Source organism: Diadema antillarum, unplaced genomic scaffold (genome assembly GCF_040938485.1).
Source record: "Diadema antillarum isolate AM-2024a unplaced genomic scaffold, OU_Dant_1.0 seq00000169_RagTag, whole genome shotgun sequence".
Classification (NCBI taxonomy): Eukaryota; Metazoa; Echinodermata; class Echinoidea; order Diadematoida; family Diadematidae; genus Diadema; species Diadema antillarum.
Window position 1 is genome coordinate 1,087,257 of NW_027271238.1, and position 25,922 is coordinate 1,113,178.

Sequence of the window (25,922 nt, forward strand, 5' to 3'; positions counted from 1 at the left end):
TGAAATCGACCAATGTTTTTTGCGGAGGCGACCAATATTTAAAATATTGGACGGCAAGAGGGGGATTCCCCAAAGTTTTTATAAACTGCACCGTGATTGGTTGAGATATACGAGATGACCCGAAATATGGAGTAAAAACGTCTGTGATTGGTCAATCACGAATTAACTGAAATATCGTTTCTTCTAAAATTCTGTGTTTATATTGTGTTACTAGACTTGTTTCAAGAACAGAAGATTTGTTTTGGCTTTGTTCGACGTTGATCTAAGTTTCCTTTGAAATGTACATCAAAATACATAGATCACTGTTTCATCTGGGAATGAAGTGGATTAACTTGCACTGAAGAGTGTACCATACCCCATATCAGGATCAAGTAAAGTAGGAGACCATACAGCACTCAGAGACAGAAAGGATAAGTGAAAATATTCTTTGCTAAAATATTCTGTAGGATAATAATGATAATATTGGGTGTCCTATTTTCGGTCAATACAAGGAAATATTGGACTCGCTAAGCAAAATATTGGACTCGTCTTCGACTCGTCCAATATTTGTGCATAGCTCGTCCAATATTTCCTTGTATTAACCTCAAGGCCATCCAGTATTATATAATTACCGGCTGCACATTTGGAACCTTTTAATAGAGTACATGATATATCTATCGCATTAGACATTCCAGTGTAGGCCTGGGTGAGGTGAGGTTTTCAGAAACCTTGCCACAAAAGTGCGAATATCCGACAGCATGAAGCCATATATTTCGACCCCTGTCGAATTGGAAATCAAGTCATTGCAGTCAGCGTGTGACCACTATAAAGCACGAGGATACATTTGAAAATTGCTTTCCATGTTTGCGACAAAGGCTTACGACTTCTCTAAACTACTCAGACATCCGGCACTAAATTTGTGTAGCAAATTGATAACGCTTATATGGATATTTCTTGTAAACAAGTTCTACGCAAATCCAAAGCGTTTGTGCATACTCTATTTTTGATTTTATTACGACGTGATCGCATTCTTGTTAAAGTGAAAGTGCTCTCCGACGATTGTTGGGTGAAGACGATAAGTGACTTACGTCCTTTTTGTTGCTAGAATAAGGAGGAAAATGCTCTCTCTTCCTCGCAATGTTTCATACTTTTCTCATTACGCGCATTTGGTACATGGATGTCACATTGGCCATTGCCCTGATATTCCAAATGGGACAAACGGGACCGCACGGCTGATCTCTAACCCGGATATAGAGATCAATGGGCAGCACACAAAGGACCCGCTTACCAGATTTTTCCAAAGGTGTTTGAGAGAACTCATCGTTATTACAGTCTCCCGACTACTAGCAAAATGATAGAAAAATGAAATACCATGAAGGCATGTGCTGCAAAGATTCGCAATTGCCGAACTCTGGAAAAAGCTGTGGTATATTGCTTGCCGTCGTGTGATTCTAATATCCGCGCAGCTTCACTATTTTTGCACGACCTACCAAAATGGTGACTAAATTTCAGCAGAGATATTATGAAATTAAACTTGGTTTTAATCGAAATACGTTTCCTAAAGGAAATGAGAGGAGAGAAACTTCCTTGACAATACATGATCTTTTCAAAGTCCGCAAGATATAATGTTCACATTATCATTGCTTCTCAATCTTTAGTGTAGTTGAGTTGATGTAAAGTCTCTAATCAATAAAAACAAAGCAAAAAAAAAAAATGAGTACCTTAACCATTTGTACGTGTATTCTTAATTGATATCAATATCATGTAGATCATGATCATGTAAAGAGAAACAAGGAATAATAACCGTCAAGCTTTTGCTACAGAATGATGACAATAATAGTAACGGGTATGATTATAATAGATGTGGTTAGTAATAATTATGATAATGTTACGTATAAGTAGTACTTTCATAATGAGTATTATCTAAATAATCAGTGATTTCGCATTAGTGCTGTAAGAGCTGATGTACTACGAACAGAGTCAATTTTTTAAGATGAACGATGGGAGCGTTTTGAAAACGGCAAACTTTCGTCAGCTTTTCAAAGTTTTCCCTCCTTAATACTACACTTAATTCTATAAGTTATGAAGAAAGAAGAAACGTAGTTTTTTTGAACAAAAATCTAATGTGACAAGATACGTGATTAAAAAAGTACATAAGTGGTAAGTCTTGTCCGAACATACCTATTCGTATGATATCCGGCGTGGTCTTTTCCGCCAGACACAAGTAACGCCAAAACTCCCCCAAGAGGGCCGCGGCGTAAACCAACCAAATAAGGTCCATGACTGGATGGGGGCGACGAAAAGAGGAGCGACGCTCTCGAACTCACGAGGAAATCAAAGTCAAATTCATCAAACAGTGTCAAGTAATCATGCACGGACGATGATGCGGTATTAGCGTTCCATTCTGACGACAGATGGACGGGGCCTTTAATCCATTTATCACGTTCTCAAGTTCTCGCGTGCGACGCCATGGTGAGGTAGCAAACGGGCTCGATAAAGTCTCGATTCTAAAAAGTTCGGTGGATGAAAGAGGAGGGAGATGTTTTAACCCTGCTTCATGCCTTCAGGGAAACTCGTAAGGTCAGAAGAATGAAGAGGTTAATTTCGTCTTGCATTTGTGATACATTCGTCGTGCCAGTTCAACTCTGGTTTGCTTTTGATATTTGTAGAAGACTCTCCGTATTCAAATTATCGAAGCAAACAGAAGAAATGAACACCCACAGCTCTAATGTCTGTTAATCCTCGAAGACAGCAAGAAAATAGATCAGGTTAAATCCTCGTGGCATCGGTAGGATGTGGTTAATCAGTGAACTATTACTTGAATAAAATCAGCTGAAAGAAGACTAAAACAGAGATGGTAGAAGACTTGCCAAATGTTTGAAAAGGAAACGTGGTCTTTTGTCAACTAATGCCCAATCCGTCTGTGCGCCGTGTTTGGCGTGCGCTGCTGGCGACTGAAGATGTGAACACATTTGCATGTTAACTGCAGTGGCGCCAAATGCCGGCACACACAGAGCAGTCACGTATTACGTACACCACCACATTGCACTCTCTCATACACACGGAGGAAAAAAAACCGATGTAAAGTGTGCGCACGCACAGGCTATTGCAGTGTACTAGTATTTCCTCGTCTGTATTCATTGTACTGTGGCCACATTTAGCCGTCTGCGCAGATCGCCGTAAAGCGGGCTTCATAGCGGGAAGAGGAGAGGCAGCAGAGCTGGGATAGGGACGGGTAGACCAGGGAAAATCAGGCGACTCACCACCACAGGTGTCCTATTAATTAGACGAATCCCACCATGTTCTGATTGTCATTCCGTGGCGGCGCATGCCAATCTGGTGTCTAATTAAATACAAGCGGCATTTCAAAGCGTTCATTTGGATCAAAGACAATTTTTAAGGACATCAAAAGCATGGCTTTTTAAAATTGACTTTCAATGGCAGAGAAATCTGTTTACCAAAACAGAACAAAACTTAACCTCTCTAAATATGCCTATGTACATAAATATATCCATAAACTGCACATGATAACTACATAGCTACTAATTACAATATAAAATCTTTATCATTCTATGCAGTTTTCTATACGTCAGTCGTTTCTTTTGCGATCCGAATATCATTTCTTTTCAGCTTTTTCCATCTCTCCTGGCCTTCGCAACCGGAGGGCAATCTGCTTCAGTGGTGAATGCGTTATTTTCAAGCTTTCTGATTGGCTCTCCCGACCAGCACTGCGCAAAGTGTAAACAGAGAGAGAGGAATCGCCATTGGTGGTGGCAACACGCACATAATATGCGCATGCTCAGAGAGAGGGAGATAGAGAGAGACGGAGAAAGAGGGAACATAGTTAATACGCAGGACTAGTCCGCATGCATCACATAGTGATCCATTATTAGAGCTGAAGACGGAGATTCGTTATCTATAGGTAGAGGAAAAATTGAAGTATATACATGTATGTGGTGCATATTGGTACAGTTGGTACAGTGCATATATAATTGTATATATAATATATATACATATGTTTATATATATTAAAGTGTATATATAGTTATATATATGAAATATATATGTATATATATATATATATATATATATATAACTTGCATATATCACAATTATGTAAATGTATATACACACCGACATACAGAAATAAAATGATTGGTGTAAATCAGTCGTATCTGGCCAGAAATATTGTCTTCTTATCAATTTGTCCAAAGGCCATGCAACATTTTCTATTCATGCAGTATACTTACACTTATTTGATGTTAAAAACACTGTAACACGAATATGTTGACCACAACTGCGGGGCTTCCAAAATATGAAGAAAAGATTATTCAACGGGTTATGTACAAATGAGTCTGATTGATGCTTTACTATGTCAGTGCATATCGTAAATCATTGTTACTATTGTTAGGCATACTTATGCCCCCGGTTATGCTTGGAATAGACTTTAGAATAATGATAAAAAACAAAACAAGACCCAAACTGAACAGTCCAATACTGTTACAAATATTTGGGATACCTTGTGTGTTTCTTTCTTCACTGCCCAAAAGTCGACTAGAAAAGTAAATGTAAGTATTTGACTGACTTTGCGGTATCTTTGCATATTGTTTCTAAGTTTCGGGTTCCATTATCAAGGAAAGGATTTAAATCAGAATGCATTGTTTTTATACATTTCTTATGTTACTAAGTTTGTTTATGCATTTTGGTCTTCTCACAAGCATTGGTCTTTTTTCTCTCTCTCGCCAGTTGTATTGCAATGAGAAGAGTTGCTAATGTTTCAATTCGTGAACAATCTGTTCCTTGTACACTTTTGTAGACCCCCCCCCCCCAAAAAAAAAAGAAAGAAATGATCTTAAATTTTGTTAACGGTTATTATTATTCTGCAGCCAACCTTCCCATGAATTTGCTGTAAAATGTAACAGTAGATATCTTTTTCGTTAATATCATTAGGTTATATTACATTACAATATGTAAGATGATCAAAAAGGAGAGAATATTAGGAATCATCGCCTTTGGCCTTCATATTTCTTTTTAATTAATGTTTGTCACGTGTTTGAATAAGTTTGTTAAATACATTTGGACGTGTTTGGACGAGTTGGGTCTTGTATTTCATATTCGTCTCTGTGTATACTGTTTTCGGTCTCTCTACACATCATGGAAATAAGATTGGTATTTCAAGAATCCTTGATTACGCACATATTGATTACAGACTGTACCATCCATGTCATATACCAGATCAAATGACCCTTGACAATCAATCCAGGAAGAAAATAAAACAAAGAGTAATCACGAAAGACGGTTTTTTTTTCGACAACACTCCGCCCTTGCTCCAAATGTTTTGTCCATTCCTGCTGAACAGAACCGTGCAAGGGCAGCTTGTGCAAACATGAGGAAATGTATAATGATCGAGTCTGGTAGCTTTGATCTCATGAGGTTGACAGGATCTTGAGGGTATGACCCGGACGTGCAACAGGAGTCGTGCTGGTTCGATGCAGCGGAAATGTCGTGGAGACTTGACCTTGAACGTCGTTGTAATCAAACCGTCCCCTGGCACGGCACAGTGATGCTTCCCTGCGTGCATCAAGGCTGACAAGCGAATTTTCATGTCTTGAAAGCAACGCCAACAAACTCACACATACTCTCACTTGAACACAGTCATAGAAAAACAAACAATAACTGGGAATCCATGGTGTTTGCTGACTGACCATGCAACCCGCTAGCCAGCCAGCCGCCCGATCGCTCCAGATGCACCGAAACCAGAAGCTGTAATGCGATATAGCAGTGCCCCTTCATGGGAGGTCAGAGACACTTTTTTGACAGCCACCTCCGAGTCAGTCTTGTCTCGAATGCAAATAGATGTCACTCACTTTTCAACATTGACGCAAGGAAGATCCTTTTTTGGCGGATCCTGAAGAGCTAAAGTTGCACAAATCGTAAAAACAATATACCAATCCATGACTAGCATCTGAGCTGCAGTCGGTTTGTTCACCAAAGAACAGTGCAGACCTTTATGAAATGACCGTATCTGAGCACTGGACGAAATATTGGATGCTAACGTCATTTTCTAAGGCACACCGAGTCAGAGATAGACAGAGATGTATGATGATATGTTATCATTTCGGTGTCTTATCTTATGAGTGGCAGGTCTTTTTCTCTGTCTCTCTGGGTTCCTCCTTCGTGTTTGTGTTTGTGTGTGTGTGTGTGTGTGTGTGTGTGTGTGTGTGTGCATGTCTATCCTTCTCTCTCTCTTTCTCTCTCTGTACCCCTTTCTTGCCGTCTTTTCCTCTCCTTTCTTTCTTGCTCTCTCTCTCTCTATTTCTCTATCTCTCTATATATTTTTTCTCTTTCTCTTTCACCATGTCTTTTTTGTTTCCTTTCATTCAATTGTGCTTTATTTCCATCCAATGACAAAAGGTAATACAATTACAAAGTGAACGTTTAAAAAAACATTTTGTTGAGAATTTGTAAAGAAAATACACGTCAAAGTCAAACGTTAGATACAAAATGCATATACAAATGAAAAGAAATAATGCATACTTTAAAAAGAAATATATAGATCACCTTTCCTTGGCATAGTCTCCAAAATCTATGGAACTATCTTCACCTGTCTATGAAAAATCTCACGTCCTGACGTTATCGGTTATATGAGAAAAGATTCGAACTTTAGCTGTGGTTTCGGAAGTGGAGTCACCTCGGCAAATCTGATGGGTCGCTTTCGATTCCGAAGAGACGCATGACGGCTTTTCCGGATAAGCGATTGTGAAGAGTCCTATACATCAAGTGGGAAGAACATACCATTACTGTCGACAGTTATTGGATTTACAGATGATATGCATTCACGATTTTCTCTCTTTCGTCTCGAAACAAAGAATCTATCATTCTCCTCCAAACAATGTCTTTTAGAGATGACAGTCGGTTTACCAGGCGTACTAAAGGATAAATCAAAACCACGTTCCGGTGTGGCACTAAAAATACAATCTTTTACCATTCTTTATTCAGATTTGTCAGGACATCCTTCTTTTCTTTGTGATGATGGAAATAAATAAACTATTGAACTGAACTGAACTGAACTGAACTAAATGAGGTTATGTATGCCACTTTTCGACAATCCTTTCAATACAATACCCTATGAGATGAATCGTCAGTATGGGGTGTGGGAAGTCTACTTCTTTAGTGGCCAGGGATTGCCATCCCACGAGACCGCGCTGCGCTAACGGTCATTACCATTTTCACTGATCGGATGAACAGGTAATCACCGTTTTCAAGATCAATCACCGCCCCTGCGTTGGAGGAAGTAATGCAAAGGCCTGAAAATGGCGCGTGATTTGGAATGGCAAGATCCAAGTCTGAGGAATAAACATTCTTAGGACCTGTGTGCCTGTCCTCACAGGAAGTGGGTGAATTAAGATTCGATCAGTCAATTATCAATCAATATTGGAAGTGAATAGGTCAGCTCGCTCTGCTCTTTTTGACACGGCAGACGCTCGGGGCAAGGGAAACATCCCTCGTCATGGAATTAAGATGTTGGAGCTTATGCGATATAAAGTTACGCATTGGATGTGTGCAGATGGAATGAAGGCTGCAGCTCATATCAGTACAAATTTAAAAAAGAAGAAGTAGAAAGTTTTTTTTTTTGCCATTCAAGCTGGCAATGCAGGATAAATTGTATGAAAACAAAACTGAAAGGGTTTGAATGAGACATTCAAACAGCTCACTGGCACATTCTCATCGCCCAGTCTTCTGGCAGTCTGGAGGAGTCTTTGACCCGTCGGTTACCTGGTTGCTAGTAGCATTAATACTAAGCATTATCATGATTGCTCCCTCAGTGTTCACATAATAGGAAGGATTCAACTGGACAACATCCAGAGGACTGGAGCATATTCTGACAAAATTCTATACAGAATACAGATGATATGAGAGATGCTACCTCACTCTCACTACTATACGTTCCATCCGCCGAGTCATCCCGTCCTCGGTGCATTGTGCTGACTTTTGGGATTTCACGTAACCAACGACAAAGTGGCTTGATGGGCAAAAGTCTAACCTTGCATGTTTTCTCTGTTTAGTTTGTCATTCCGACGGTTCGTTAATCAGTTAATGAAATGAAGTTCGTTATTCCGAAGGTTCGTTAATAATCCGAAAATGAAAGTATAAAAAGGTGCGTGCTAACGAACCATCGGAATCACAAACCTTATTCCGTTGGCGGATTAACAATCCTTCGGAATAGCGAACCTTATTTCATATTCGGATTAACGAACCTTCCTAATTACGAACACCTCCCATCACTAGAACTGACTGACACTAAAGAAGAAAAAAAAAAAGAGAATCAGATACGGAATGTACATCATGTTCTGTTTTATGCCTTGTGAATTCAAAATGGGGTCTCATCTACTATACTGTAAAAGTGGTTTCTTTCGCGTACAGAAACTTTCGCGGTTACCATCGGTGCGGACTTTTTCGCGTGTGTTTAAATTCGCGGTCGGTAATGATAGCGTTGTACAAGCGACGAGTTCAAAACATTTTCGCGTGATGTTAGATTCGCGGTTCAACCTCAAAGCGCGAAAAGCGCGAAAATAAAACCACCGCGAAAGAAACCACTAATACGTTGCTTCCTCTCGAAACACATAAACGTATCAAATAATACTCATGAGAATTACGTTCGCTACGATCCATCTTAAGATCTTATAGGTTAGCATGAGAATGTATTCATGGCTAGTTTTTCATGTTTTTAGCGTTCGTTTTCGTGAAGATAGTGTCACTTGTAAAGGAGGGTTATTTGGTATGGATTTTGCAAACATTCCAACAGGTTCAACAAATTCAACAAATATTCATTTGAAGGTAATTTAGGTAACAACTAACATTAATACGCCAAGTCTGATGGTGGAACCTACGTCATGATCTATGGATCTAAATTAGTATCATTGTTCTGATTTTGATTATTTAATTTCAAGCGTATTCTGTTTATGCGCCATGAATATAAATGTCTTTGTGTGTGTGTGTGTGTGCGTGTGTGGAAAGTTTTATCATGAACTTTTTCCAGCACTTCGCGCACTTGTCTGGAACTCTTTCTCCATAATGCGTCTTAGATGAGGTCCTCTATTAATAAGATTAATATCACATTGATGATTCCATATCGGCAGTCATCCATTGCAAAGTTCGAGGAAAAGTAGTTCATAAACTCGTGCGGTTCGTCATTGCTGTTTTTTTTTCACTGACACGCACTTCAATGAAAAAAAAAAGATATGAAAACCTTGTGTAGTTTTCGTAATGAGTTTCTTCAACGCCAACTGGCAAACTTTCTTTGAGATGTATAAATACGTATTTTTCATGTATTCTTCAATTGTGTGGACTAACTAAAAATGATTAATCGTACAATTCCAAACTACACTGCAAACCTGTTACAAAGATGCGGTTATGTGGGATCGGAATAAAGAAAAAGAGCAGCAAAACTTATGATATTCCACTGCGACATTTGTTTTAACTCAAAACCAGTTCTTCCGTCTTTAAAGTTTACTCGACTAGAATAAAATATATAATTCTTTCTGTTTTGAATGTGAAATAAAGATGAACCGTTCCACTTTTCTCTCATTATTAGAGGGAAAAGGCATCTGTGCTTTAAGAATACCCACAGACCAGGGTAACATGTGGCCTTCCCTTTACGCCATTCACGACCTTGAACATAGGTTGGGCTTGGCTGGTCGGGCGTCGTAATTTGATAAGACAAAATAAGGGTCTTTTTACTGCCCCAGCTACACTTCGGTAATTAATATGACGAAAATACCGCCAAGACGGCGCCACTTGTGTACCGAAAAGTTGTCACGTGATGCACATGGTACATGAATGTGGACTGCATGCATCCAGACACTTCCACTTTTTGTTAACTTTGTTTATGAGTTGACGTCTGATGTGGGAATTGCCCCCGCAGTCACATTTAGTCGTCTCATGTTGGATTTCATATAGCAGCATTATTGAAAGGAACATTGCAAATACAGTCATATTCCCTCGAAACGCATTGTCTTTGCATGCCTTTTGTAGTTTCAGTGCATATTTATTAATAGTAATTGTTAAAGACAGATTTGTAAACCACTTAACAACGGCAGCTCATGAGCCTTAAAAGTCCTCGCGTCCAGAAGATTGCATCAACGTTATCAAGTCAAACGACTCAGATATTGTACCTCAACATTTACATTATACTGATTAATGTGCTGCATTGCACTTTGGGAATGTAGGAAAAATACGGATAGCAATCAATTTGAGAAGATCTATTTACCGAAGATTTACAACGGAAGAATTACTTCCGGTCTGGACGTGCTAATTCTTCCCACAAGTTCAGACAGTTGACCAAGTAAAAGCTTATAGGACAGGTTGGTTTATGATTACATCAGAAAACTCATAGCTGTAGCAGTTGTTCAGTCGTGCTAGACCTAGAGTAAAAATGTGAGACAACTTGACAAGCTACTTACGTTGGTGTGACTGTGGTCAAAAGGTTCATATTCTCATCTTTCGGTAACATCTTATATTTGATATGATATACGTGCCAATTTTTGTGTTTAATTGGTGCACAAAACTTGTTTGAATTTACTCAGCAATTTGCGGGCATTTTCTTTTTGTCTATATATATACACCACCTGGGATACGCAGAGATAGAAATATGAAGATGACTAAAATCAATTGTCTACTGACGCGAAAGTGACATGACAGTGACCAAGTGCAAACGCGAACATTTGATAGAAATAGCATACTAGGATACTCTCAATCTTAGAAGGAAAAAATATCGTATCCTACTGAAGATAGCAAATGACATCAGTGTTACTGTATGTGACAGCTTGACCCAGTTTATTTTTCTTACGTTAGTTTTGAGCCTATGTTTACGACGAGAAAAGAAAAAAAAAAGACATACTAAAAACATTTTAACGTGCTCCAATTTACTCCCTTACTCCTGTTCTGCATGTTTGTTTGTTTGCTTCTTTTTTTTTTGAATGGATGTAAATATCTGGCAAAGCTGGCTTTCCCCGTGTTCAATATTCGGAGTCAATAAAGGAACGCATTGACACAGATAGTAGTATATTATACTTTGTGCCAGTATTTTGCCATTAGACATTGACAGCCTTTATCATGCTCCTCTATGACGTAGAATGGAGCCGAGGAGCTTGAATGCTGCCATTTTCCTTTTTATTTCCTCTTTTCATGCCACCTCATTTACTGTTGTCCCATTTTGCCGCTTGTATGTCATTCCATTTCCGATAATCTTGATACGTTGCTATCGTCATAAAATGGGCAATTTGTAATGGGAGGAGAGAAGAACATTCACATAAAGGAAATCAAAAATGTACCACCATGGAATCGACGACATTTATTTGTTAACTGGTACTGTAGGAATCTCTCAACCGTGGAAGGCCCTAGCTGCAACGCATTAGCCCAAATCATAAGAAGAAAGATAATAATCGTGACGTAATATCTAATTTCTATTTCACATTTTATCACAATACAAAACAGCATCTGCAGGAATGATACAGACAAACATTGAAAATGATAAGGAAGTACAATTTGACTTTGTGTCAAAAGACACTAACAGCTGAAAATAACGATCAATAATCAATAATCAATATGGTGGGATCATCATAGACCATTATCTCTCTGAGACTTGTTTTGAAATCATTGAAGATAGGTTCACCATTTCAGCACGAAAACGAGAAACGACAGAGCATGAAGAACGCCTGAGACATTGTAAGGAATCACAACCACAGTGAGGAAAGACACTAATAATAAATGAAACATATTTAACAATGTACAATGTGTTACATAATGCTTCATGAAAGTAACTATTTCAGGTAAAATATGTTGACTCAGTAAACAACAACAACAACAGCAACAGCAAATAAAAGACAACCCCAAGTAGGTGACATAAAGTCGTTTCTCATAGCAGATCTGATAACGTATTTTTTCAACTTACACATACAGTTCTATTTCAGTTACGGCCATTATAGCAGATACATTTCAAAGAAAATACAAGGTCTTTCGGGACAAGCTTTAAGAATAAAAGAAAAAACAAAGCAACTTTAATTATACGCACTCACAATTTTCATATCATGTTGGACGGATGTCTATGATTTTCGTATCATTTTCCAGGGATATGATATAATGTCACTCAGAGTGAAGAAACTGATACATTATGAGAATGGCTACAATGCCGTCATCAAAAGACCAACCTGCAGACATGCAACTTAAGAATAATGTCGGAAGTTTATTGCATCACTTTTCTGTGCTCGATCATGCATCCTCTCGCACTCCACTTCAGGCTCTTCCGAAAGAGATTGAACTGATAGTGAACAGGCGCCTTTTGACCAAGGACTATCCCCTTTTCGGCGTCATTTCCGGTGTCGCCCTAGCTCTGCTGTTTGATCACTGTCCTTCTCATTTTTCTCCTTGATTTTTTTCTTTGCTTTCACTTTGCACCCCACTCGACTTACTGCACGTCGAGCTTACATATCGGATGGTACAATCCTTCCACGTGTCCTCTCGGCTAGGGTGATATCCGGTCGACTTGGCTGACATGAATGATAATGATGGTATCCGTCTGAATGGCAGCGGAGAATAAGATCCGACAGGAGATTTACAAACCGTATTTCTGGTAGGAACGAAGGGCGTCAAGCGCGTACCACGAACCAGTGCGCAGTAAATCTAGCTTCTTGCACCTTACCCAAGAGAGATGTGTTTAGCAATATTTGACGGGTCCTCCTAGACAGTCATGAAAGTTTTGCTGCTGCTACCCACACACGTCATCACGTTTCACAGATTTAGAATAATCTTAACAAACTCCACAAATAAATCACGTCTACTTCTGCCGTAATTAAGTTCTTTATACGATCTGCATTGTTTCCTTATTTCTACCCCCTATTTTGTGTGTGTGTGTGTGTGGGGGGGGGGGTGTTTACCATAGGTATCTAATCTTAACCTATATGACAAGAATATGTTTATATCTCATTCCCGACCGCAGAAGGGTTGTGATAGCCTTTAGCTGTGTCCGTGAAGACTGTCCATTGCCAAATGTATTTGTTGGAAACAAGATTTTCAAATAACACAAACTCACCTCCATTTATCTTCTTGTTAATGTCACAGAAAATCATCCCTTTATAACCAGCCGTTTGTTCCACAAACAACCATAGAGATTAAGAAAGTGTGTTTTAACATACACTAACATAAAAGCCCTGTTCTAAAAAGAATCCTATTATTTACAGGATAGATTTGGTAACCCACATACAATGATTTTACGATCATCCGGTTGTGAGGTGCTACTGTACATATCACTTCAGTGCTGTTTGTTTCTCTTTCTTTGAAGACTTGACCTAATTTGAAGACGCGCATCCGGTGACGTTCTTGTTGCTCCTTGAAAACGTTATCCTTAAAGCTCGAGGACACTTTTTAAATTCATCTGATTTCATCATTGATAACCACAAATACGAATCACACGCCAAAATAAGTAGGTAAATAAAATGAAGACACAAAAGATAAGCCACATAGTCTGCTTCCGCAGGTTAATTTGTGTTTCTTTCCACGCCAATAGCTTAATCATTCCATTCTTTGTATTGATAGACTTGCATCAGATTGTTCCTTAAAATATCACAGATTGTATGAGCGATGGAGTCCTAATATTATTGGGAATAGAACAGAGACTAACATCAATCCATGACATGATCCGGTTTTTTCATATCTACGGTAGATAGTATAATATTCCTGCAACGATTATGGGTTGAATCAAGTAGAGAACTTGCTGAATATAGACTTATCAAATCAATGTAATCTCTTTAAAACAACAAATTTGGGCATTAAAGGGAATCCAATATTTTGTCATCACAACCCCCCCCCCAGCAATTTATTTTTGGCTTGTACGTACCAACGGCTCAGTGAACTTTAAATGGAACTCGGCGAATTTGCAACTCAAGTATACTAGTATGCTGTACACCCTCGACGTAAATATGAACTGCGTCATTTTGTCTAACAACGTGTATTGGGATAAGTTTAGCATATGAGGACTTGTCCTCCGTCTGCTATATACCTATAAAAGGGAATGAGATATAATCAATGAATAAATAAGTAAATAGATCAATAGATAAATGAATAAATAAACAAACAAGTAAATAAATAGATAAATGAATATATATATATATATATATATATATATATATATATAATATACTGTATATGTGTTGATAAAAACGTGTACATAATTATTTATGATGATTCTTTTTTGAACGAAGTTTAAGCCCTTGACCTGGTTTGTGTATATAAGTTCAAATTTACAACTTTGATTCCTTCATATTCACACAAAGTTTGTTCGTTATGATACTATATGAAGCATCGTACTTTGTGCTCTATTAAACATCTTTCAAAAGAGGCATGGCAAATGCTTTGACGCTCTTGAAGGGCATTCCGTCAGCTGAAACAGAAAAAACAACAGCAACATCCATATCCTCTTTTCACAGATGTCTTCCGTATTGCGTCCGGCTATAATAACGGACTTCAACAAATTGAGTTTTCTCATCAATTTGTGTTTGTCATTACGCGGGGATATGCAACGACGATCCTCATTCACGATATCACGGGGTCAGTCACGCTCGCTCCTTCCATCTGCTGAACTTTACACAGCACTCACAAATCACACACACACACACACACACACACACACACACACACACACACACACTCTCTCTCTCTCTCTCTCTCTCTCTCTCTCTCTCTCTCACATGCAATCATAATACACTCATACACAGGCACAAACACACACCAACATTATACACATGTTCATACTGCGCAGAAATTGATTGCCAAAGTGTAGAGTAACCTAACTTTATTCTAAAAGAATTACATCCACCTAAAAGTTAAAAATAATTGTTTCCGTCACTCTAAGAATAGATCTAACAAATCTTTCGACGCAAGTGTTGACTATTTCTCTGTTTTTCTTTATTCACCTTCCTTTTTTTGTTCTACTGTGCTTTAGATATCTCACTATCGCATCAAAAGTGTGTCAATTCCTCATTTGAATCGCTGCTATGCTCACAACTTGATACCTGTACTCGATACTGCTATTTTTGATATTCTCGTGTTCTCCAGGTATAACTGCGCACGTCAGAGTACCGTAATCATCATTCTATCCAGTCCTCTATAGCACTACGCATTGCTTGTTTGGCACCACATAGTGCGCAGGAGAATTTTCATAATATACTCTTCAGGTTTTTCATAAAGATATCTTTATACAAAAATCTTGATCACTTCTCACAGCTTCTGTGTTACCCAAGCATGTAGTGCTCTCCACATTTAATGCAACACCTTCATTGATTCCTATCCATTTCGTTGTCTCTCGTTCTCCTCATCCTTCTCCTCACCAGTGAGTAGCGCCCTGGCTCCAGGATCCGCCTTTATTAATATAGAAGGTCCCAAGTTCGACCATTGCCGCAATCAGCCTGGGCTATTATCTTATTTAGGGTTGGAGATCTGGGCCCCGTTTCATACAACTTATTATCAATAAAAAGGTTACGATAATTGTTACAAGCTATATGAAATCCTTGCATCTGATTGGCTGAGAGCAAATTTGTCAAAGAAATGTGGCAGTTATGACTGATAAATTGTATGAAACGGGACCCTGATGTGGGAGGGGTATAACACACGTCTAGTGGATGGTTTTATTCCAATACTCACGAAGACAAGACTTTGAAACGGCGGCCACGTAAGCTTACTTAATTCTGATCTGCGGGAAAAAAGGAAAAGCGTAAATTCGGCGTAGAAATTCAATAGCACGGTTTTTTTCAGAGCTGTAAGTACCTTTTGCGAATTATCTCAGCTGGATCCTATCTAATTAGAGGCATCAGATAGTCAGCTTGACAGAGTAAGAGTTGCATGAGGGCGAACTAAAGATCCAAGGGACTTCCGTTCAACCATGGACGAATGAAGAATTTGGTGAATCTCGATTATTTTGTTAAATAGATGGCGTCCTTAGCACACACACTCGCACACTCGCACAAACACAAACAGTGACCAAGGTTTTGTTTGTTCATGTTATTCTTACTGTTGGCAATGACTCCAATTGTAGTTTGAGAGTGCCATGCGGGGTGCACCCATTTTACAGAGAGCCTTTCGGCGTTTCGCAAATATTGAAGGCCTCCATATCTGAATGCGCTATAATCATCCACCTTCCTGTGCAGTATAACCACTTCACTTCCTGTTTCCCAACTCAAGAATGGAGTGCGAGGAGAATTAAGAAATCTTCCAACAAGCCCAGGGGATATGAACAGATCTAGAAAATGTAATAAAAAAAGCGAACATTCTTCCCTTCAAATTATCGATTTCATCTCCACCATGTCATTCCGACCCAGGAGGGTCCTCCCCATACCCCCTTCCCTTCCCTAAGGGTATCAGGGTCTCAGAGTGGATGACTTGGCATGTGACCCCTTGTGGAGTCAAGAGGCAATATGAAAGATATAACGAGGAAGACTCGACGGCCTGTGAGTATGTACCTTCTCACAGATATTGATCTCCAGGTTGCACGGATAGATTTTTGTCGAGTGCTCCGATCGGACTGTCTCCATTGCATCACACATACAAACACACACACACACACACACACACACACACACACACACACACACACACACACACTATGTGCTTATCGTACTATGCTGTCATCAAACCTCTCAAGGTCGGAGTGTATCCTTTCTCAACGGAGATCCGCCATAAGTCGCTCCCTCCCCCTTGTCAATACTGATCGGAGTAGATAATGCACTCATTAGGCTACGCCTAGATGTTTGGGCAGTAAAACTCTGAACAGATGGATCAGTATTCTGCCAAGATCTGATTGCAGAGTGTAAGAATGTGAAGTACATAGTCTGCAGACCGTATCATCCCTTTAATCTTCTTTGTAATGAGCACTTGACGGTCCACACGGAGGTTTGTGAGCTGTTGTAAGCGGCATGCGTTCCTTTATATGCAGGTTTTTTTTTCATCAGGTTTAATGGCTACGACTAGTCGGCCAGTTCTGCTGTTTAGTTATTCTGTATAACCATGTCTGCATAGCTAGATATACATACTAATTTTTTTAAAAAGTCCATTATCTCTCAACAACGTGAATAAAGTAATTGCTACACAACACAAAACGAATTCATAAATGTAAATCAATCGATAAGATAACAACTAGGGTTCATAATGTCTCTCCATGGAAAAAAGTGTTGGTGTAGGTCTATACTTGAAAGCTGAATAATTTCATGTTCGTTATGAGTTTGATATTTACAGTTTGGATGCAAAATTTCCTGTTGCTGTTACTATGCTGTCATATATAAGTTTAATGCACTTAAATTCTGAAGTTTACAATACACTCAAAACACATCTTGGCATCGTGATATAGTTTGCCGAAGGATATGAGAACTGAATAAAAACTCACGCATGTATCAAACAATTATAAACTCAATAGCAGTATACGGACACACATAGAATGCAGGAATGAAGAGACACGCTGTGAGATACACAGATACCAAAAGGAGAAAGATAGTCCTTGATTCTCATTAAACTCTAAATCACAAATTTGCACGTGGGGAATTTCACGAACTTCCTTCTAATGGTTTATCCTTTCTTAATCTGGACACGGCGAACCAATAATGCAGTACGCACTACAGGCTTTTTGCCTGGTACGGACAAACAACAATGACTCGATAAACCCCTGGTTGTCATGGTAACGTGAAATTGTTATCTTCCAGTGCTTCCAATTAATCCTACCTCCTATGACCTCCATTAACCCCTTGCTAACAGTAACCATGGCAACAACAGGCATCGGTGCCTGTGTTAAGCCTAAGGGGATGAGAGGCAGCTTGGTGCGTGCTGTAAGTTACAAAAAAGTTAGGACGTGCGAGAGAAACGCGCCGTTTCGCCGTAGGTCGTAACGTTGGCCATACATGTTTGTTTGTCTGTTGATCGAGCATTTAGGTACCGAAAAATTGTACGTGTGTAATTGTTTGAATCAATATGAGATGAACAGATACAAAGTGCCCGGTGAATTTTCCCATGTTCTGCGCTAACCAATGCCCTACGAATCAGTTATTATGGGAGATGCGTACCACTTCCTGACCCCATAAAACGCGTTTAACGTCACTATCAACAAACCACTTCTATTCGTAAACTTTAAAAGTCATCCATTTTCCTTTAGTGTGAATATTTTCATTGTCGAGCAGAAGATTTGGCGGAGAAAGATTGACGACTGAATTCCGTATCAAGTCATCAAGTCTGCATCTGGCGAATCCATACTGCGTGTTGTTTAAGTCACCTTTTCGTAAGACCATCAAAGAATATGTAAGTAACTATTCTTTGAAAGTTAAGTCAACGATCGTTCAAATTTTGCTAAGATGTTTTATAAGTCAGCTCCTGAGATTTTTCATATAATGTAAGATGACAAAGGCGAGAAACTCAACTCCTCGTTGTTGTCTAAGAAAAGTTGTACATTTAAATGAGATAGACAGAATTGCCTTAGCCAGAAGAATTGCATTACATAATATGTAATATTCAAATACTGAATACCAATAATCCTTAAAATAGGATCTGATACAGGGCTGTACATGATGTTGGTGCGATAACTAATTGGTTGAACTTCCCTACCATCATGAATATGACGGGAATTACGGTGTCAGTTAACTCTAGTGTTATGAGAAACGTCTACAGCGTATAGTACCATTACCTGTACGAGCATAAGTCAAAATGGTGTCTGCCATTTGACCTTCAAAGTTTTTGGTACTACGTTCCTCATAAAGTGATTTCTGCAAATACTTTACAATCACTACATTGACTATCATGTGAATCAGATCTATGTTCACAATACAAGACTAAACTTGTCCCTAAACGTCTTGAGCAGAGGCTAAAAGGGGAGGAAAGTGTTCCGATGTCAGATAATGGAAGCAAAACCCAGGACAGGGCGAGAAATAAGACACCACAGCGGACAAGTGCGTTGCATTAGCAGTGTTGAAGCTTTCCTGTAGCCATTAGGCATCTCTCAAGTTCAAAGCCAGTGTTACTAGAGACCTGGTGGAAACAGGGCGAATCAGCGATGGACGCTCGTGACTCGGAGGTGTGCGACTCTGTCTCCGTCAGTTTGTAGCGCGTAATCCTGAAACAAAATCGCAGCACCACTCGCGGTGATTACGCCCACTGGGACGATGGGCGCTGCATTCTATCTTCTCCCTCGGTTGGGCGACAGGCTAGATTAGAGCGCAAACAATGGCCGCGACTCTCTTTGAGTTGAGAAAGCCCATCAAAGCCAACGACAATTCCACGGAGACGTTCATATGTCATACGAAAAAGAAAAAGAAAAGAAGAAAATGAAAAAGAAAAGCAACAGAATGTTGAACCGCTCCGCGCAGTGATTACAAAACACGTAAACAACCTACTCTTTCTGTTTTTACTCAGATGTACATTAATCTTTCAGAATCACTTTGACAGCTGAAATCAAACTTTAAAGGTAATTGTATAATGTTGGCTTTACACTGTTTATCTAGATTTTTCATCGCCTAAAGAGCAACGATGAATAATGCGATCATCTTACCAAGTGTTATAGGCCCGAGGAAAGGATCGTGGCAAAACATCAACACTTCACACATATTGCCGGTGACTCCAAAGAGATCGCCACCAGACTTTCTTGGAATAACATCAACAGAACTCCATTCTTGCCCGCAAACGCCATGTCTTTTCGAAAAGTCTTGAAACTTTCTGCCTCACATGGGTTGGAACATGTCACATTAATTTACATAAATACATACTCATGACACAAGACATGACATTGAACTAGTGAACATAACCCCAAGCATTTTGGTTTAGAGACCTGATAGCGTGGTGATTAACAGGTAGACTGATTGAATTAATTTTCATTCGCTGCGCACTGGGGTACATTCGAAAACCACGATTGTTTATGCGCCAGGAAGGCATGTGTCAGCGAAATATTTATCATGCATCGAAGCATAATTACACATACGATTTTCTGTAACGGTCGACACCAGTAAAGATTCTTCGGCCATGTCGACTGTGTGTGCATTTAGTTACATAGAGATCAGTGATAAAGCTGTACGCAATTCGTTACGGCGATTCTCAAATACTAGTATATCCAAGCCAGGCCAGCCTCCCCGATCCGTGGCATCCACACGCCACAATGTCTTTAATCAAGTATCACCAGGAATTTTGGTTGTTGTTGTTTTTTTGTCACTCGAAGCCAGTAGAACAAATTTATTGTATGCTCCCTAACGTCAATCGAATCAGCTTTAATACCCAATGTGTGTTTCTTTTCCTTCTTGTGATAGTGTGATATAAAGACATTTGCCAGACGAAGGCTAGCAGATTTCGCAGCCGAAACGTCGTATTCATTCTTTCGTGTTTACCTCGCTTCGTGAGATAGAAGATCAGCGTTATTTCCTTCACACTGTGTTCCCCTTAAACATAACTAATGTTACTATGAAATCGCTATATTGCAAGTATAAAGCATCAAAATCAGACATGTTTTCAATTCTCTTCTTTCGGCTACAATACTTGTGACCTAAGCTATTGTTCTATTGAATGCGATCTTGATACATTGCAACGTTGTGTGATGGGGATGTACGTCTAGAATACACATGCATGATTAATGCTTTAGAAGTACAGCCGTCATTATGAGCTTGTATCAGTCTCGTTTACTCATCTGCCACATGCAAAATAGACTTTATCAATATATGGAGTAAACTGAATTCTAATAGAGTAGGCCTACCTCCATTCCTGTTGATGCACATGGCAGCTTTGAGAGGTTTCGGAATAAAAGTGAAAGACTTTTACATAAGCGTACGGTTTCGAAGAAGAAATGAATGTGTTTGCAAGATGTCCCTACACAATCCTGAGTAATTCATAAATTCTAGAAAGATAATCAACCATATGATTTTACTTCTGTTGATGATGATAGAGTACAAGCCTGCAGTCTGAAGACTAGCACAAAATGCTGCGTAATGAAATCACTGGGTCTTCGTATTCTTTTCCGGATTGGCAACGTTTGCTATCTTTTGATGTGGAGCGGGGTTGATCAGTCAATCTTATTTTTCTATTTAACTTTATTTCACTCTCCACCAGATAGTTACAGGAACCCGCAACACAAAGGTCGTGAATTCAATATTAAGCTGACAACACAAAGTATAATGGCATAGGGCCTCGATCAAATTTTACACAATTCTCCTGTCAGTCGGACAAAAGATAGGTCATGCTTTATGAAAAAAAAAACCAAACAAACCAGGATGTATCATATCCCTAAATATACCTAAGGTCGTCGAAAAACATCCCTCTATATTGGTTTGCCACACTAGTCTGCACTATGGGTCACTCAACCCATCAGTCAGCTGGGGCACTAATATGTCGACAGCCATGGCGTGTTCATCATGGAAGCCACGAACCATCTCTCTTTGCATTACTCTCGGACTGAAATCTTTGCGCAGGCCGGACAAAGAAATAGGATCCGCCTCCCCCATCTCACCCATACCCTCCCCCGCAACCGAAATCTGAGTTAACGTAATTCGAAAAAAAGAACGGAAACCGAATGCCGAATGAACTTTTAATATTGGTGTAATTTGGGTCAAATTTGAGAGGTGGTGACTTGTCTGGTGGATATGAAGCAATGAGTAAAGGGTTAGGATTTGCTCTTCATTAATAAATCGTAGCACGTGTCCTGAGAGAATAAAACACCCGCTTTTTTAAGGAGGCTCTAGGAAGGTGTGGGTCTTAAGAGGTTGACTCTTCATGCTCTGAATTAACAGAGAAGATCTTCCTAGATTACATAAAAAAAGGAAGATAATTGGGGCAATTAGAGCTTGGAAGAATGTTAATTTTGTCCAAGAGGCGTGAAGAATGTTAAGTCGCTCATGCCATCCAGAGCTTTTTTGGTGTGAAAGGTGAGAAAGAATTCGACGTGATTGGAATGGGGGGGGGGGGGGGGGGACTTCTCGACTCCCAACTGCGCATGTTCCCTCTGGTTTCACTTCTCCCTATTATAGCCAGTCTTTTTGTCTCTTCCTTTTCTCATCTTACTCCCGAATGCCTTTCGGGTGTCATCCTCCTCCTCCTCCTCCTCCTCCTCCTCCTCCTCCTCCCCCTCCTCCTCCTCCTCCTTCTCTTCCTCCTCCTTCTCTTCCTCCTCCTCCTCTTCCTATACCCCTCCTCTTCTAGTTCCTTGCTGCACCTCCTCCTCCTCTTTCTCTTCTCTCCTCCTCCTCCTTGTCCTCTTCCTCTTTCCCCTCTTCGTCATGTTCTCTCAATAAAGATTTGTTTTTCCTTCGTCATTCCTCTTTTGTCAGTTTGTCTCTCTCTGTTTCAGTAGAACTTCCTCCCCTTAAGAAGTATTTGGTCCTATCATACATTAGTCAGTTGTGAGTGCTCCCCTTTGCGCCTGAGCAGACAAAAAAAGTCATTTGTACCAATAGGTATGCTGGTTGTCAAAATGTACTGAGATATTATTATTTGTGATAAGATGGATATTTATGCAATCCATGTAAATGGTGGTCGGCAGCACATCCACCCGACAGCCAGCCTGGTATGTCAGCAATATTTACAGGAAAAAAAACAAACTGTTGGTACATTCAATGCAAAACAAGAAAACGGATGCTCCCCTTAACATGCCAAATATTAGTTTAACTATAATGTCACTCTGAAAACAAGTGAAGTGCTGAACCAACGACTGAGAAAAAAAAAGTCATTTATACCAATGTGAAAATGGGCTAACTACAAACTAACTTTACATAATGCTTTCTTCTCTCCCCAAAAATATCATGCAACTTCAGATTTTGTACATTGCTTATCTATATACCCACGCTAAAAAAAAGACATTGTGTATACTCGCAACTTATATCATCTTACTTGTTGCGGTAGTATTGCCATGTACTATTCATTACTTGTAATGTTCGAAGCGAGAATGTGTTAAGTTTGTGCAATGATTATGCATGAAAAGTGGTAATGATGTGAAATCAGTGTTGGCTATCGGCGCTTTTTTTTTACATCTCTGCTTGCTCATTGTTGCGCACAACAGAAAAAGTTGTTCAAGGTCAATGGGATAAAGGGATATCTAATGTCTCGGCAAATCCTTATAATGTCTATTGATGTAGAAAAGCTATAATCACGCTTGTTACATACCATGACGCAAATCTCTCGTTTGAAGAGGCTACACCCCAGTAAATAATGCCAGTGCATATCTTGGCAATCAATGACTTAAAGTCAAAGATATAAAACACCTGTTTCTTGACCCTGGCCTAATCTAAACATCAGTCATCGCCACAGCGCCACAGGAGGGGGGGGGGGGGCACCGCGAGAGGAGGAGATTGTTTTGGTTTTGGCATGGGCCATGTAGCTCCATGGTGCGTGTGTGTGTATACGTGTGTGTGTGTGAGTGTAGACATTCAGCGTATGCAGACAGAGCATGCCTGTACTGTAGTGACCGGAACTATTGTCATTCCATTTTGCTCTCCCCTTCTCCCTCCCCCATCTCTCCCCCCTCTCCCTCCCTCTCTCCCCCTCGCTCTCCCCCTCTCTCTCTCTCTCTCTCTCTCTCCCTCTCTCTCTCTTTCTCAATGATCCAGTCAGCAGGCTGATTGTAACCAGGGAGGTAGTCTCACCTCCCCGTTGTAACTCACTGCCAAATAGCACATTGTCAGCACCGGCAAACTGGCAATGCTCTCCTTCTTATTCCTGTATTTTCGTTATTTACGGGTCGATTTTTTTCGTTCGAAATGTAAAATGGATGACCATAGAATTTCTCAATAGAATATAAAATTGAAAACTTTAGATAGGATAGAGAAAATTGAGTTCACTTTGAATGGTCTGCCACAGGCAGATATCCTTATCATGCTCTTATGTAATACGACAGCTGCTTTCTCAACGATCCAGTCAGCAGGCTGATATTAACCAGGGAGTAGTCTCACCTCCCCGTTGTAACTCACTGCCAAATGGCACCGGCAAACTGGCAATGCTCTCCTTCTTATTCCTGTATTTTCGTTATTTACGGGTCAATTTTTTTCGTTCGAAATGTAAAATGGATGACCATAGAATTTCTCAATAGAATATAAAATTGAAAACTTTAAAAAGGATAGAGAAAATTGAGTTCACTTTGAATGGTCTGCCACAGGCAGATATCCTTATCATGCTCTTACGTAATACGACAGCTGCTTTCTCAATGATCCAGTCAGCAGGCTTGTAACCAGGGAGGTAGTCTCACCTCCCCGTTGTAACTCACTGCCAAATAGCACATTGTCAGCACCGGCAAACTGGCAATTCTCTCCTTCTTATTCCTGTATTTTCGTTATTTACGGGTCGATTTTTTTCGTTCGAAATGTAAAATGGATGACCATAGAATTTCTCAATAGGATATAAAATTGAAAACTTTAGAAAGGATAGAGAAAATTGAGTTCACTTTGAATGGTCTGTCACAGGCAGATATCCTTATCATGCTCTTATGTAATACGACAGCTGCTTTCTCAACGATCCAGTCAGCAGGCTGATATTAACCAGGGAGTAGTCTCACCTCCCCGTTGTAACTCACTGCCAAATAGCACCGGCAAACTGGCAATGCTCTCCTTCTTATTCCTGTATTTTCGTTATTTACGGGTCAATTTTTTTCGTTCGAAATGTAAAATGGATGACCATAGAATTTCTCAATAGAATATAAAATTGAAAACTTTAAAAAGGATAGAGAAAATTGAGTTCACTTTGAATGGTCTGCCACAGGCAGATATCCTTATCATGCTCTTACGTAATACAACAGCTGCTGGAGTCATCAAACCCTGGCTTGGCCTCCAGGTTTGTCACGCTGAGCAGAAAGTTTATTTGTAATGGACAAGTACTTCGACTCCCAACTCTCAAACGACAGATAAACGCACCCCACTTTGGAAAAATTCGGCTGGGGTCTCGCCTCAAACGAGAGATTGACGGCATGCTAAAAGACGAGCATCTCAAATCACGTTTATTTTTTTGCTCAACAACATGCCAAGAGCGACTAGACACCCTGAGAGCATTCGAGGTTGCATGAGAGATCGTAAAGTCGGGGCAATAAAAGCTTATTGCATGCACGATCTGTCCACGCCACTGAAGGAAACATACCGACCTGACTCACCAAATGGGATGAGACATTCGAAATCAAACGGCATCAGAAGGAGAAGGGGTCTCAAAGTGTTCCGCGCCAGGCCAACGGTGGCCAATGCGCTGCAGCACTGGCCCCGCCGCCGGTTTCTCTGACCTCCTCTCAAATAACATTATCTTATTGTTCACATAACATAGCACATTGCGAGCTGCCCCAAGTCTAAACATCTTGGTCAGATCGACTTGCATGGAGTAGACGTACGTATTGGTGGGAAATTGATCATAGCAGTCTTCATGTAGCAATACTAAGGAACGGATAAAGAAGACGACAAAAAATGATTTAAAAACACCCAAAACAGAGCAAACAACCATGACAACTCCCACATTTGAATTACTGTTCGGTAATATGGGCCAATTCTAGTATGTCAAATGTGAATAGAATATTATTGCTTCAAAAGAAACTTATTCGTTCGATAAATCACAATGATTATTATGCCCATACTACTCCAATATTTTACCAATTGAAACTTTTGAGGTTTCAAGATATTTATATTTATCAGTGTGCAATATTTATGTATTTGTGTTTTAACAATATGATTCCTAAAAGTTTATTAGATTATTTTAAGTTATATACTAAGAGTAGATATAATATGAGAAATGTTAACGTATATAGTGTTCCTTTTGCCAGAACCTTGCCGTCTCAAAAATCGATATTTGTCAATGGACCTAAAATATGGAACGGAATTCCTCCTGATATTCGAGGCAGCACATCATTACGATTATTCCAAAGGAGATACAAGTTATACCTTCTAAATCAATACATTGAATTTTCTGATTGTTAG

The 25,922-nt window shown here is 39.7% G+C and overlaps 1 protein-coding gene across 1 annotated transcript in view; it reads right to left on the reverse strand.

Moving 5' to 3' along the window:
- Positions 1-2,874, reverse strand: part of LOC139728196 (glutamate receptor ionotropic, kainate 1-like) — a 136,824-nt gene extending 133,950 nt beyond the window's left edge. Inside the window, exon 1 of the mRNA XM_071639158.1 lies at positions 2,161-2,874. Within this exon, the coding sequence (XP_071495259.1) occupies positions 2,161-2,260 (100 nt within the window). The 5' untranslated portion in view covers positions 2,261-2,874. The remainder of the gene's footprint in view (positions 1-2,160) is intronic.
- Between the last annotated feature and the right edge of the window lie 23,048 nt (positions 2,875-25,922).